The sequence below is a fragment of the Carcharhinus amblyrhynchos genome, chromosome 8 (genome assembly GCF_965287045.1).
Source record: "Carcharhinus amblyrhynchos chromosome 8, sCarAmb.v2.hapA, whole genome shotgun sequence".
NCBI lineage: Eukaryota > Metazoa > Chordata > Chondrichthyes > Carcharhiniformes > Carcharhinidae > Carcharhinus > Carcharhinus amblyrhynchos.
Genome location: NC_137331.1, coordinates 26,255,648 through 26,272,487, shown reverse-complemented (window position 1 = coordinate 26,272,487; position 16,840 = coordinate 26,255,648). Strand labels below are relative to the sequence as shown.

Genomic DNA, 16,840 nt, shown 5'->3' with positions numbered 1-16,840 from the left:
GCAGCTAACCAGCATGTCTTTCAGACTGTGGGAGGAAACTGGAGCACCTGGAAGAAACCCACGCAGACACGGGGAGAATGTGCAGGCTCCATACAGACAGTGACTCAAGCAGGAATCAAAACCTGGTCCCTGTGAGGGGCGGGGGTCCCCTGTAGACCCTGGTCTACTGTGTCTCCATACCACTCTAGCCTTACAGTCTTACGAAGGTCTATAAGCAATATGCTGGACATTGAGGTCAGCAGCGAAGAAGTGCCACTCGCTGCAAAGATTTGCAGATCTCTGTGACGGGACTGTTCGCTATGTTGAAGTCAATTTGGCATCGCAGGTCAAAGGGATCACCAGGCACCCAGCAACAGTGATTTTACCAAATATCACACTGGGATATTCTCAATGGGGCAACAAACTAGGATGTAGAGACCATTGCGTGGCTTCACTTTTCTTTTTATTTGACAAGTTAAATGATTGGCACCCGTACATGGTTAGACTCAAAACAAAATCTTAAACTTATGAAACTAAAAATATTGGGCTGCCCCCTCCCCGATGCTCACCACCATTAAAGGCCACAGTCTGTCTAAGGCCAGATGGCTAGTGGACGCCTGACCCAAGTTACCTACTTTCACTGGGACTAGGCCAGAGGTGGGTGGAAAGGCAATGCGCCCACCCCATTTTTGGCAGAGGGTGGGGTGGTGCACTGTTGTTCCACCCACCTTTGGCCTGGTCCCAGTAATACGTAGTGGAGTGGGTAAGGTGCTCACGAGCTGCCTGTCCTTCAACCTAATGAAGCCCTTAAATGGCCAATTTTCTTTTTACCATCATATAGAAACATTCAGCAAATATAAAATTACTTATTCAGGGTCATTAAGGAGGTTTAGCAGGAATTATGAACTTAGTGCACAGTTAAAAACCCAGTCAATAGGGTGTAACTTTTTAAATAGTTTTTACAACAGAACTAAAAGTGTAAGAGTTTATGTTTAATTCAGTTCATTGATTCCCATAAGATTACAGTTCTGGGGGGAACCTTCAGAAACACACCCTCTGAAGAAAAGTAGAATCATTGACAGAAACCTTCTGGAGTAGTGTTTGTTGGCAGGATTCTCTGACCTTCCCGTGGTGTACTTCTTGCAGCGGGAGGTGGTGTGCTGGTGGCTGGCAACAGGACCTTCTGGTCCCGCTGCTGCCAATGGAATTGCCATTGGCTCTGCCCCATACTATTGGCAAACCAGTGGCAGGGTGGGCCGTCAAACAGCCGGAAAGTTCCGGTCATACACAACAGGTTCTGGATTTTCTGAACAATGCTACTATGCTACCATCCTTTATGGAACAAAATCTGCCTCTTTGCCAAGTCTGACCTATACGGGACTCCAGGCCCACAGCAGTATAGATGCTTCTTATCTGCTCTCTGAAACTGTCTAGCAAGCCACCTTCTCAGGAGGCCAATAAATGAAGGCCTCCCCATTGAGGCCCACATCCCCCTTAATAAGTAATCATAGAATGCAAAAGAGGCCCTTCGGCCCATCAAGTCTGTACCAACACAAGAGAAACACCTGACCTCCCTGCTAATCCCATTTACCAGCACTTGGCCGATAGCTTGAATGTGCCAAGTGCTCATCCAGGTACCTTATGAAGGACGTGGGGCAATCAGTCTCTACCATCCTCCCGAACAGCACGTTTCAGACCATCACTACCCTCTGGGTAAAGATGCTTTTCCTCAGATTCTCCCTTAAACCCCCTGCTCCTCACCTTGAACCTATGAACCCTTCAACTAAATGGAATAGCTCTTCCCTATCCACGCCCCTCAAAACCTTGTACACCTCGATCAAGCCATCCTTCAGTCTTCTCTGCTGCAACAAAAACAACCCAAGCCTATCCACCCTCTCTTCAAAACCTATATCTTCCATCCCAGGCAACATCCTGGTGAATCTCCTCTGTACCCCCTCCAGTGCAATCACATCCAGAACTGAAAAAGGATTCTGGAGGATACTGTAATTTTTTTTTATAGATATGAAAGGAAAGTTGAAATTAAATTTAACTGTAATTGGTACCATGGTGAAAATCAAGATAGTGCGTCCAAGGGGAGAGGGAAACTGGGGAGTGGTTGACCTATGTCACTCATATGTGCCTCCAAGAGGTTGACTACAGGTCTGGATTTTAAAATGTCTGGGGACCACATATCTTGCCATCCTCGTGCACATTCTGTGGCATGGAGGCCAAAGGAGAAGCAGGGGAAAAATAATGACAAACTTAATAAGCCTGCAATTTCGAAAGGCACTGAACAATCTACACTTGCACTGTACCACCCGAGAGAAAGTTCCACAAAATTTTTCCCTGACCACCAAAGGTAATATAGCAAAAATTCAAACTATCCATCACGTCATTGCCATTCAGCGCTTGCTGATGCCAGCATCATAGGGACATTTATGCCCATGGAGTATATCATTCTCTTAGTCTATGCTTACCCTTTAACCTTCAATCATCTTCTACTTATCCACTAATGCATAGGAGGGGGAAAAAAGACTGTCTAACGTCTCTCATCTCACTTGGGGCATTTTAATTTTATCCTTCTTCCTCTGATTTCGAATTCGCAGTTGAGGTTAAATGATGAGCTTGTATCTCCATGCCTCTCAGCATTTAAAAATAATCTGGATCATACCGTTCATCTTTCCTCTACTGAAAACAGCTTCAATTCTACAGGGATCGTTGGTGAATTAGAGCCAGAAACCACAATTATATTCTGGAATCATCCTTGCCATCGAGGAGTTGGAGGAAAGGGTTGGGGGAAAGAAGCAATTACAAAATAGGATAAAAATAGAGGCAATTATATTAGCACATAACTAGCTCACCTCCTTCCACACTGACATCAAAGAATTTGGTCCAATTTCTATTAGACGTGACAACGTGACAGGAATACATTCCCGCGTCGTTTGTTGTCACATTCTGTATGGTCAGACTGATGTTTAGATGGGGCATGGAGTCATCTTGGATCCTCCGTCGGTAGTCATAGCCGATGAATGATCGTAACTGTGTGAAGTTAGCTATCGTGCTTATTTCTTCTTCTGTCACCCGTTGCCACGTCAGCTGTACAACTTTGTCCCCATCCAGATACCCGCAGGATAAGGTCATGCTGTTGCCTGATACACGTAGCACCTGAGTGTCTGCTGCCTGACTTTTGGCAAACTTTTCTTTAAAGGTATCTAAAGAAAGCACAACATAACTTAGTGAGAGTGTTGGAAGGTTAAAATGCCCAGTATAATGTCACCACCGCAATTGCACTGAATTAAGTTTACATGGACAGTTCTCATTCCCAATGTTGAAGCACACTTAGACATAACAGAGGTTTAAGATATAGATTAGTTAATGATTACTTTCCCAGTTGATAATTTTATTTATTAGTGTCACAAGTAGGCTTACAGTAACACTGCAATCAAGTTACTGTGAAAATCCCCTGGCCATCACTCTCTGGCGTCTGTTCGGGTACACTGAGGGAGAATTTAGCAATGCCAATGCATCTAACCAGCATGCTTAGATATAAGGATGCTTTAAGATATAGATAGATTATTTAAAGCTTACTTTGCTAGTTGATTATTTTATTTATTAGTGATACAAGTAGGCTTACTGCAATGAAATGACTGTGAAAATCTCCTTGTCGCTACACTCCGGCTCCTGTTTGGGTTCACGAAGGGAGAATTTAGCAAGACGAATGTACCTAATCAGAGAACACGCAGACTCCGCACAGACAACAATCCAAGCCGGGAATTGAACCCACGTCCTTGGCACTGTGGAGCAGCAGTGCAAACCACTGTGCCACCGTGCTGCCCCAAATGACCTGATTTCCCTCATGAACTGTTAACATGCTCAGGTCAGCTGGTGTATTTTAACTTGTTTAAAAAGGAACAGATTGGTGTGTGTGCCACAATATTACAAACAAATATTCATGTTAATGGGCAGTGCTAGGATCTGGGTACAGATGGAACTTGAACCTCTGGTTCCAATATTTGAGATGTTTTAATTCTTTACAAATTGTCTACAAAATCTATTTCATCATAGAATCATTGAATCCCTACAGTGCAGAACATAGACCATTACAGCGCAGTACAGGCCCTTCGGCCCTCGATGTTGCGCCGACCTGTGAAAACCAATCTAAAACCCATCTAACCTACACTATTCCAATATCATCCATATGTTTATCCAATGGCCATTTAAATGCCCTTAATGTTGGCGAGTCCATTACTGATGCAGGCAGGACATTCCATGCCCTTAATACTCTCCGAGTAAAGAATCTACCTCTGACACCTGTCCTAAGGAGAACATTTGGCCAATTGGGTCTGAACAACCCTGCCATGTCCTATATCTGTAACCCATGTATTTACCCTGCTAGTCCCTTGACATTAAGAAACAATTTAGCATGGCCAATCCACTTAACCCGCACATCTTTGGACAGTGGGAGTAAACTGGAGCAACCTGAGGAAACCCATGGGGAGATAGAGAGTACAGTCACCCAAGCCAGGATCATACTTGCATCCGTGACATGGTGAGGCAGCAGTGCTAACCACAGCATCACCATGTCGCTCCCATTCCATGCAACGCATGTATAGCAAAATGTCTTAATCTGTGAGGATATGCTTTAATTGCTAGAGAACACTTGAAAAGAGGAACTAGCTTGAAAATAAATGAACTAAACTCAAACTGAATAACCACTAATGGTGCACAGCCCAGGCAGTTTTGTTCTTATTCATTCATTGACCATGGATGTCATAGAAACATAGAACAGTACAGCGCAGTACAGGCCCTTCAGCTCTTGATGATGTGCCGAACTATGCCCAAATCCAAAATCAAGCTATCCCACTCCCTATCATTCTGGTTAACTGGACTAATGTCACTGGATGGCCAGCATTTATTGTCCATCCCTCATTGAGAGTCAACCACATTGTTGTGGTTCTGGAGTCACATGTAGGCCAGATCAGGTAAAGATGGCAAATTTCCTTCCTTAAAGGACATTAGCGAACCAGATGGGTTTTTCCCCTGACAATCAACAATGGTTTCATGGTCATCAGTAGATACTTAATTCCAGATTTTTTAAAAATTGAATTCAAATTCATCACCTGCTATGGGGAGATTTGAACCTGGGTGCCCGGAACATTAGCTGAGTTCCTGGATTAATAGTCTAGTGATAATACCACTAAGCTATCGTCTCTCCTTGAATGGAGTAAAAAAGGAGAGAGAGAGAGAGAGAGCTGTGGTTTTGGTCAACAATTTTCAATGCTCTAATTATGTACAAATGTACATTAAAGAGTAGCTTATGTGATATTTCTGATATGGCAGAAGACAAATCAAATAGAGACTGTTGCAAAGACTGTTTCTCGGGTGGATGTAGCTGTTACTTGGAGGCATAACTATAAGTTTCATGGTGGGAGATATAGGAGGGATTTCTGAGGTAGATTCTTTACTCAGAGAGTGGTTGGGGTGTGGAATAGACTGCCTGTTGTGATACTGGAGTCAGGCACTTTAGGAACTTTCAAGCGGTTATTGGATAGGCACATGGAGCACACCAGAATGATAGGGAGGGGATAGCTTGATCTTGGGTTTGGACATAGCTCAGCAGAACATTGAGGGCCAAAGGCCCTGTACTGTGCTGTACTGTTCAATGTTTCTATGTTAAATAACTATGCATCAGTTAATCTAATGCTAATTGTCTAACTGTTAGAAACTGTAGCGATACCATGAAAAGAGAAAAACATATAACTAACAGCAAGCCAAAAGAGATTTTAGCAGGAGAACACTACTGTCCCTGGAATTGAGCGATAAATAGTTTATTATATTCTGCACCTAAAACCAGGAGAAGGTGAAAGAAATGAAAATGGATGGCGAATACACTTTGGAGTCTAATGGGCTGAGCTTTACATGGCTGAAGAGAATCAATAGTATACTGGAGAGATAAACAACCCAAATGTGTATTGAAAATGACAATAGGATAATCATATATATTGATCTCTGTTAAGTCCAGCATACCAATTACAGATCGAAAAGCGTGTTATATTTTCATTATTGGAAGCAAAATGAAATGCTGAAATGCCAGCCTGATACAACTCGATAGATTCATTAAGTGTTCAAACTCTATTTATAAATAAACAATGGAACTTAACTAGCTGCCAAGAACATGTTATCTCACAATGATTCATGTCTAATGCGCAAACAGGAACTGGTCTTCTCGGCAACTTGACTGTGGAGGTCATTGCAGCTTCATTCCTGCCAACACCCAATTTTCATGCTTGCTCATTTTGTAATTTGGGTTCATTTGAACTGAACTCTGATGAACTGTCATTTAGTTTTCATCTCCTGTTCCCAAGGGTGTTGAGGCTGATCACTATACACCAAAGGGCACATAGCACAAATGAGGCAAGGAATTTGCTGATCTGTATAACACAGTGCCATATCGTTAAATATATTAACAATGCAACCACTAAATACATATATACTTCATGGCCACTTGCATATTCAATCACCTCAGAGACATTCCCTTAGTTGATTATACAATTTCAAATACTGAAGCAATACTGAAGAAAATCCCGAAATATATTAAATGTATTGGAGAGGTGAACAAGGAGATTAGAAGGGTTTAAAGAGACTATATATAAAGATGAGAAGGTGTCATAAATGAAAATGGAGAACAATTTTTTGAAAGTGAAAGAACATTCATATGAAGATGGTAGCGCTCAGGGATAAAAAAATTGCAATCTACTTGGGGATGGTTTTTCAGAAACTTTACAAACGACAGCGCCAGTCAAAATATCGGTGCATAGGAGGAGGCTAGGTGACAATTGTGAGAGAAAATTGTCGGAGAATACCCAGCTCTAAAGTAAACGAGATAAACCCAAACTGAATAACCACCGATGGTGCACAGCCCAGACACTTGAATTAAGTCAAAGGGGAGACAGAGCAGTGGCTCCATCAAAACTTTTCAATATTCCAGAGTGGCACAGTGGTTAGCACTGCTGCCTCACAGTGCCAGGGACCTGGGTTCGATTCCGGCCTTGGGTGACTGTCTGTGTGGAGTTTGCACATTCTCCCCGTGTCTGCGTGGGTTTCCTCCAATTTCCCCCCATTGTCCAAAGATATGCAGGTTAGGTTGATTGGCCACACTAAATTGCTCTTTAATGTCAGGGTGAATAGGCGCGTTAGGCGGCACATTGGCATCGTGGCTGGCACTGCTGCTTCACAGTGCCAGGGCGCTGAGTTTGATTCCCAGCTTGGGCCACTGACTGTGAGGAGTTTGCACATTGTATGCATGTATTTCCTTCGGGTGCTCCGGTTTCCTCCCACATTCCGAAAGACGTGCTGATTAGGTGCATTGACCCAAACACGCACTGGAATGTAGCAACTAGGGGAATTTCACAGTAACTTCATTGCAATGTTACTTTACTTTACTTTTGGCAGGGTAAATACGTGGCATTACGGGGACAGGGCCTGAGTGGGATTGTTGTTAGTGTGGGCTCGATGGGCCAAATAGCCTCCTTCTGCACAGTAGGGATTCTATAATTCTAATCTATAATTATACAAATAACAGTATCTTAAAAGATATTTCTGGTTCAGCAGTGGATAAGTCAAACAATTATAGATCAGTTAAACTAATGCTAATGGTCTAACTGTTAGAATCCAAAATTTGAAACAACGTGATTAAGCATGTAGAAACACATGAACTAACGAAAGATGTGGATTTATTAAACTCAAGTTATGTTTGTCAAATGTAATAGATATTTTGAAGAGGTGACTGATTGCACAGAGACGATGCAATAGATGTATCAATTTTCACACGACTATGATAAGTTGGCTCTGAAGAAATTTGATACAAGTAAAAATCGATAGTAGGTTGGCAAATAAACAAGAAAACAACAGTTATGGTAAATGGATCTTGCATGAATTGGAGGAGGATTGGAAGTGACATATGATAAGGGGGCAATAACGATTCCATAATTGTTCTTAATTTATAGATAATTTGCATTTTAGTACAGGTAGCACAATTAACATTTACTGATTACATGCAAGTATTTGCTTTGATAAACAGTGAGGACCGTGAAAGGCTTTGGGCAAAGAGATACCAGTTAAAGGTATGAGTGGCTCGGTGGATGATTCAAATAAACATGGACACGTGAGAGTAGGAAAAACAGGAAATGAGCACATTGCTAAAAAATAAGTTTAAGTTCATTTATTAATGTCACAAGTAGGCTTACAGTAACATCGCAATGAAGTTACTGTGAAAATCCCCTCGTTGCCACACTAGGGGAAATTTAGCATGGCTGATACACCTAACCAACACATCTTTTGGGCTGTGGCAGGAAACTGGAACACTCAGAGGAAACCCATGCAGACATAACATGCAGACTCTGCACAGTCACCCAAGGCTGGAATTGAACCTGAGTCCCTGTTGCTGTGAGGCAGCAGTACTAACCACTGTACAACCGATCCCTCGGGGTTCCTGAAAGGTTTAAGCAGCTAGATAAAAACTAAAAGAAATTTCCAATCCTATTTTCAGGCTTGTCTATATGAGAGTGGATCACAAGAGTACAGATGTAATGATAAAGTTGTACATGACGTTGGGAGGGTCACAGTTAGAATGCAGTGTAACGTTTATCCTAGGAAAGATATTAAAGTGACAGAGTGTACATTGTAGATTCATCAGAATGATAACCAGATGGGAAACTATGGAAAAGAGATTGGAGCTGGATGGGCGACACGGTGGCATAGTGGGTTAGCACTGCTTGCTCATAGTTCCACAGACCCGGTTCAATTCCCAGCTTGGGTCATTGTGTGGAGTTTGCACATTCTTCTGTGTCTCTGTGGGTTCCCTCTGGGTGCTCCGGTTTCCTTCCACAGTCCAAAGATGTGTAGGTCAGGTGCATTGACCATGTTAAATTCTCACTCAGTTTACCCGAACAGGGAGACGAGGGGATTTTCACAGTAACTTCATAAGCGGAATCTTACGAAAAAATGGCAGATTGGGATGCCCTCTTTAAAGGCATTGGACACCTTCTTACCTTTCCCACACTCTGTCCTCCCTCTGCTGCCCTGCCCAGCCTCCTCCCCCCCACCCCCACCCGCAAACAGTCAATGCTGGCATCAACCCCCTGTGCCAGGTCAAGACCCTTTCCCCCAGGGGGTTAGCTCACATTTATGTCACCGGGGGATCCCCATGACAGGTTTGCATCTGGGTGAATCTGTTGTCAACCACATTCATGTGACATCAAGTCGGTGAGGTTTGAAAACATGGATTATGTGGCCATGGGCTGGGGAGGGCGGGGTTTAATTATATTGAAATATATAAATATATTGTAATCAGTTTCTTGCCCACTATGTCGGTGAGAAGGTGAGAAGTTGGGAGTCAGTGAGAAGAGATCATGGATTTAATGTTATTACTCAGAGCTGAAGGAGGGAAGTTTGGAAAAAAACCTTAAACAGAAGGTTTTTGGAGCATAGAATGTTTTGCCAAAGACAATGGAAGAAGCATAGTGGTGTTATTGCTAGCCTATTGGTCCAGAAACTCAGCTAATGCTCTGGGCATCCAGGTTCGAATCCCACCATGGCAGATGGCGGAATTTGAATTCAATATAAAAACATCTGAAATTAAAAATCTACTGATGCCTATGAAACCATTGTCGGAAAAGTCCATTTGGTTCACAGTAACTTTGTTGCAGTGTTAATGTAAGCTTATTTGTGACCAATAAATTGAACTTTAACTTTAATGCCCTTTAGGGAAGGAAATCTGCTGTCCTTACCTGGTCTGGCCCATATGTGATTCCAGAGCCATAGCAATGTGGTTGACTCTCAACTAGCCTCCAAGGGCAACTAGGGATGGGCAATAAACGCTGGCCAACCAGCAATACTCATGTCCCATGAATGAATTAGAAAAAAACATATTTGAAGCAGTTGAAGATTTAGGATAAAGGAAGAGGGCTGGGCAATTGAATTTAGTTTGGGATTACTTGAACAAAGAATTGACACAGACATGGGTTCTCATCAATTGGTCAGTGCTATAGTTTGAAGCAATCACTTACCTGGGTTTATTACTGCAAATCGTTTCACCAAACTCCCCTCAGGAAAAGCGCTAATGGAACATTGATAACTGCCTTCCTCTGCAGCTGTTGCCCTCAACTGTATATCTCCACTAATGGATGTTGAGAGAAATGTCACACTTTGATTGTACTGAGCTGAAATGCTCTCTCCTTCTGATGGCTTATACACGGCGACAGTGTGCTTAGCACCATCAACCTTCATCCAGGACAACTGGGTCATTTTGCTTGTCTTTGGAAAGGCGCATTTCAGCACCACTACATCCTGGCGTTTCATTGTTGAGTCCACATTCGGGTACTCCTGACAAGCCACATCTGAAACATCAAGATTTTACAAGTTTATTGCAGGAAGGCGTCAAAGCACAATATTTATAAGACATGCTTCATCACCGAGTAGCACCAGGCCACATACATCATGAGAGATAGAGGCAGAATTATGGTTTTGACTTATTTCCAAGATGGAGCTTCCATGGGAACGCAGAAATATAGGAATTTCCAGACTGAAGCAGGCAAAGTGGACTCCTTCTTATTGACTTTGTTAATAGTTAGTGGATTATGTTATTAATGATACACAGATCATGGGCATTGTTTTACTAAGGACTGAAAATGCATAAGGAGAATCTTGCTTGACCCAATTGTCTGTCCCTGTTCCACAGTTATGTCTCAGTGTGTTGGAAATTCATTCTGAAAATCCAGCTAAAAAAAAAATCAGTGGGAGTTGCTCCAGTTTTCACGCAAAGTCAGCACCTAGAATTTTTTTTGGAAAGAATTGCCCTCGTGATGTCCATTAGCATACTTGGAGTTTTTAGCGACTGGTGGGTGCCACAAAAATCAATCATCAATCACAGAAATGACATTTTAATTTAACTTGCTAAGCTTCCTTTGAAGTTTTATCTTTTTGTTTCAATGGCCCATTTCTGGCTTCACCAATAGAAATGACGTGCCACTTGTGGTGATAAATTTCACCCCAGGTTACCAAGACTCTGTACCGTGAGGTTTTGCTTGTGTTACTTCAGGGCTGTTAATTTGTTCATTAGCTTAGCTGTTACCTATTTTTCTTGGTATTCAAAATAGTAAGAAAAGATTCAACTGAGTCACTGAGTTAATAGTTAGAAGGTAGATATTTGTAACGTTGAGTTCTGTGAATAAACGTATTATTGGGGGAAGATCTGTGTCCTGTTCCGTGCTTCACCATTAACCTTGGATCCATTCAACATACTTTCCACTACCCTGTTAATCATGATACAATGATAATCATCACAATCAACCTTTAACAAATTGACCCAGAAGTAACACAAGCAAAACCTCACGGTACAGAGTCTTGGTAACCTGGGGTGAAATTTATCACCACAAGTGGCATGTCATTTCTATTGGTAAAGCCAGAAATGCTTTGGACTTCCACTCTCCTGATGGACTTACATTTAAAATTTAAGTTTATTTATTAGAGTCACATGTTCCACAAATGAATAAAAAAAAAATTTTCTGTTTTTACAGGCCCAATGATTTTCAGCCCTCAGAGGTTCAAAGTGATCTATTCCTGCCAAGCATGCTAACATAGAAGTGGCATGGTGGTTAGCACTGCCATCTCACAGTGTTAGGGACCCAGGTTCAGTCCTGGCCTTGGTTGACTGTATGGAGTTTGCACTTTCTCCGGGTGCTCTGGTTTCCTCCCACAGTCCAAAAATGTGCAGATTAGGTTGATTGGTCTTGCTAAATTGTCTTTTAATGTCCCTAGATGTGTAGACTGGGGGTAAAGATTTGGGGTTATAGGTCTGGGTTGGATGCTTTTTTGGAGAGTTGGTCCAGACTCGATGAGCTGAATGGCTTCATTCTGTGCTGTAGGGATTCTACGTCATGTTTCGTATTACTGGTACAATATTTCCCAAATATTATTTTACAAGGAGAATCAATCTAACTTGCATTTGAATAATCAATATTGTCTGCTTCTATCATCTCCTGTAGGAGTTTATTTCAAATATTGAAAATTCACTCAATGAAATATTATTTCTGCGCTTTAGTTTTAAATTTACTCCCTTCAGTTGTAAGCAGTGACCTCTGCTTCCACTGCTCTGGACAAGGTGATATAGTTTCTTATGTTCTACATTATCTAGTAAAGTAATTGTCAAAAAAAAAATTACTTCTATGCCACAGCTTTTGAGGTTTTGCAAGTAAAGCCAAAGTAATTGTATTTCTGCGTTGCTTATCCCCTACTCATAAGGAAAGGAATCAAGTATCGTTTCACTTTACACAGAATTACACATAGCTGCCAAAGGAGAATTTCATTCCATAATCATGGCTAAACTCAAACTTGGAGTGTACTTGTTGAATGACAATGTGCTAACTCATTCTACCATCTAATTACCCCAGCTCCAAGTTCTTATTTAGAATATTCTCTTATAATAACTTTTCAAGTTGTCCACAGGAAATAAGGACTATACAATGACCATCCTGGAAATCTCAGCGGGTCTGACAGCACCTGTGAAGGGAGGACAGAGACAACGTTTCACATCAGGATGACCCTTCATCAGACCTGGGTCATAAAGGATCATCCTGACTCAAAACTATCCACTCTTCACAGATGCTATCAGACCTGCTGAGCTTTTCCAGCATTTTCTCTTTTTGGTCAGATTTCAGCATTCGCTATATTTAGCTTTTATATTCAACAATGTTAGTTCTATTCTATGAACAATAACAACTTTCTTTTCCCCCTCATTGCTTCATTCATATCAGCTATTTTTCCAAGTTTACAACACCATTTTATGCTCCACCACCTCTTTCCCAATGTGTTTTCAGGCAGAGTGAGAGGGATGTAAAATTGCTTTGCCCGGATTCCCTTTGGGGTCCCATCCACCCAGGCCCGGAGGTGATTTTATGATGGGGTGGGCAGGGCCTCAGACAGGAGCCCCATCCACGCTCCTGTTTAGGCTCTTAATGACCATAAGGACCATTTCCTACCCAGCCTCAATTTTTAGGCTGGCAGATGCCGGATGACTGAGGGTGGAGAACTGAAGGAGTTTGCAGTTTGGGTTTTAAAGTTTATTTATTAGTGTCAGAAATAAGCTTACAATAACACTGCAATGAATTTACTGTGAATATCCTGTAGTTGCCACATTCCAGTGCCTGTTTGGGTACACTAAGGGACAATTTAGCATGGCTAATGCCCCAATCAGCACGCCTTTCAGAGTGAGGGAACTGGAACACCCAGAGGAAACCCATGCAGACTCCGCACAGTGACCCAAGGACAGAATTGAACCCGGGACCCTGGTGCAGTAAGGCAGCAGTGCTAACTACTGTGCCACCGCAACCTCAATCTTGGGAGGGAAGGTGGAGACATTTCGATCAAAAGGCCCCTTCAGGCTAGGGGTTCCCCCACCCCAAGGCCCTCCCTCTGCTCAGGAAGTCTGTCCTGAGAATCCTGGCACTTATCTGAAGTGCAGTCCTGGGACTTTGTCACAGGCAATGGCCAATGCAGTACCTCTTCTGGCCACTGCAGTGCTGCGTCAGGAGGGGCTGGAGAACTGTCAGCCTATCAGATTGCCTGACATCGTACCAAGGTGAGAAGTCCATCCAAGGGCGGACTCAAGGTTCAGTTGAGTGTAAAATGGCTGTCAGCCTGGCAGAGTTGTTGGGATGCTCTCAGGCTGATGGGTGCTGAGTGCTTACCGTGATAAAAATTCAGGCCATTATGACAATTTTACATCAGGAGAGCCCATGGTTTCTAAATCCAAAGAGTTTAAAGGGTGGGTGGGAGGGAGGAGAGGCCAAAAAAAAAGCAGGACCACAAAGAAATAGCAGCTGACTGCAGCAAATGGGTAAATGTCACTTCCAAGGACTGAGAGACAGAATCATAGAATCCCTACAGTCCACTTGGCCCATCAAGCCGGGAACAATCCCACCCAGATTCTATCCCTGTAAGCCAAGTATTTACCCTGCTAATCCCCTGACACTAAGGGACAATTTAGCATGCCCAATCAACTTGGCCCACACATCTTTGGAGTGTGGGAGGAAACCCACGAGGAGGATGTACAGACTCCACACAGTCACCCAAGGCTGGAATTGAACCTGGGTCCCCTGGTGCTGTGAGGCAGCAGTGCTCAACACTACCTCAAACAAGACAGGAATTGTTTTAAAAAAATTATTTCAGAGAGATTCCTTTGAAATGTGGATTCCTGTGCCAAAAAATAACATCTGCTCTTTATGTGAGTAGGCTAATTATTGTAATTGATAAAAGTATATAGGACACAGGTTTTGAAGGATTTACTAAACTTCTCAAGCAACATTTGGAAGGCTTAAAAGTATGCCCCAACATGTAAAAGAATAAGTGGATGTAATAATTCTTGCTCACCAATTAAGGGAAAAATAACATGTTTATCTGCAGGTAAAGACTAATCAGAGGTTTACAGCCCTGTGCCTGCAGCCAGCTCCCGAGATGATTCTGGAACAGAAACCTGAGCTCACCAGGGGTGATCCTACACCCTATGTCCTGATTGGCTCACCAGGTCATGTGACCCTTTTTCCACAGATTGATCCTTAAAGGGACAATCACCGATAAAACAAAAACAGTTCAATTTCACGATGACATGGCAGGCATATGGCTTCAATGTAGTTATAGAATCATGAAGTGCAGATAGAGGCCATTCGAAACAATAACCCAATTAGTTCCATGACATCAGTCATGGACTCACCAGGAGCCAATGGGTGGGATTTTCTGGCTGTGTTCACCCCAAAACCAGAAAATCCCGTGCGAGGTCAACTGACCTTTCCATGGTCCACCCCTTGCCAGCTGCGATTCCCGTGGAACAGGAAAATTCACCATAATAAAAATGCTGGAAAGGCAAGTTTTTGGCAGATGACAAGCGTTCCAGGCTAATGGGGGATGAGGTATGGCGGAGGAGAGAGAAATGGGAGGTTGAAGAAGGGGAAATGAAGAAGCAGCTAAAAAGAGTCCCTGAAGGTGCTGGGAGTGTGTGGTAGCATAACAATATTAATCTGTTATTCAGTGGAGGGGACTCAAGGTCTAATTCTGTACACTCTGAACACTATGAAGAGAATACAGCATGCGGTTAAAGAGAAACAATGAGATGACGTTGATTAAGCATCCTTGCAAACTGCACTAAACTTATTGTCTCATCTACACAATCACAAAGGCGTCTCAGGAGGTGCTTCCCACTCCATCGCTTTGCAATGTTATTTTACCTCGTGACATTTTTATATTAAGTTATGGAGAAATAACTAAAAATATCCTAGCTTTGCCACTATATCTACATTTCACTGTTTACTCCTCCTTATACCCTCCCACAGGCAGTGGAGAAGCAGCTCAGTTTGAATATCAGAAAAAAAATGTTTTATCTAGCATCCAACCCCCTCAATGGCCATGTTTAATTTATTGTACTGAGGAGTCTTCTTCGAACTCTTGAGATGAAAAGGGTCAGATGCCCAGAAAGGAACCTACTGCAGTATCAGTACTATAAATATTTATAATGATTCATTATATTATAATAATGCATATTGTTCACAAAAAGCAGGACAAATCCAACCCAAATCCAATCCAAGACCTCTCCATCAATCTGGTGTTAGTCATCAGCAAAGTGATGGAAGATGTCATCAATAATGCAATCAAGCGACACTTACAGAGCAATAACCTTCTCACTACCACTCAGTTCGGGTCCCACAAAGACCACTCAGCTCCTGACCTCATTACAGCCTTGGTCCAAACGTGGACAACAGATCTGAATTCCACAGATGATGCAAGAACGACTGCTGTTTGACACCAAGGCAGCATTTGACTGCATGTTGCACTCAGGTGTCCGAATAAAATTGAAGTCAATGGAAATCCGGGGAAAATCCTACACTATTTGGAGTTATTCCTGTCACAAAGAAAGATAATCATGGTGTTGGAAGTCAATATCTCAGCCTCAGATCATCGCTGCATAATGAGTTGCTCAAAGTGGTGTTCTCGAGCCAACCATCTTCAGCTACTTCATCAATGGCCTTCCCTCCAGCATGAGGAGTAGTGAGGATGTTTGCTGAGGATTACATGCCTTTTATAGCTCCTCAGATAATGAAACATTCCATGCCCGCTTAGAACAACTTGGACTTGGACAACATTCAGGCTTGGGTAATATGTTTAAGTAACATTCATATGACACAAAGCAATGACCATATTCAGCAAGAGAGAATTTAACTCCTTCACTTGGCATTCAGTGGCATTACCATTGCCAAATCCTCCATCAACATCCTTGAGGGGCTCATCATTGAGCAGCAACTTAACTGAGCCTGTTGGCCAGGGGCTGAAAGGGGCAGTTAAAGTCTGCAAAGACTGCTTAAACTGGAATAACCTGAAACTTGAAACTGGTTTGAACGGGTTGAGCTTACATAGTTCTGTGAAAATATGCAAAGGAAATGTTGTCAGGCATAGACCCTTATTCAGCCAGGCAGCAAGGAGGTAATCCCATCTAATGGCCAATGAGGGAAAGGTATGAAATAGGCGAGCAAGTTTAGACCAACAAAGAAGAGGCGGCACATCTGGAAAAAAGATAAGCAGCAGGGTAAAAATGGAAATTCCTCAACAAGCAGCAGGGAAACTCCAGAGATTAACAATACAGAAGAAGAAGATCCCGCATTGGGGATGTGGAGACGGTATCCTGAAGGAGCACGAAGACCTGGCCAGCATCAGCTCTTCTTATTGGGTATTATCTTTTGCATTTTGTGATTACTCAGGGAGTGTCATGGAAACCTAATGGATGTGCATTTAGACTGCATAGTTTTGATACACACTA

At 42.6% G+C, this 16,840-nt stretch overlaps 1 protein-coding gene across 1 annotated transcript in view; it reads right to left on the bottom strand.

The window, feature by feature from the left end:
* Positions 1-15,267, bottom strand: part of cd226 (CD226 molecule) — a 34,674-nt gene extending 19,407 nt beyond the window's left edge. The window contains exons 1-3 of the mRNA XM_080194810.1: positions 15,258-15,267; positions 10,047-10,376; positions 2,841-3,191 (exon numbers count right to left, since the gene is read on the bottom strand). Of these exons, the coding sequence (XP_080050936.1) occupies positions 2,841-3,191; positions 10,047-10,376; positions 15,258-15,267 (691 nt within the window). The remainder of the gene's footprint in view (positions 1-2,840; positions 3,192-10,046; positions 10,377-15,257) is intronic.
* Between the last annotated feature and the right edge of the window lie 1,573 nt (positions 15,268-16,840).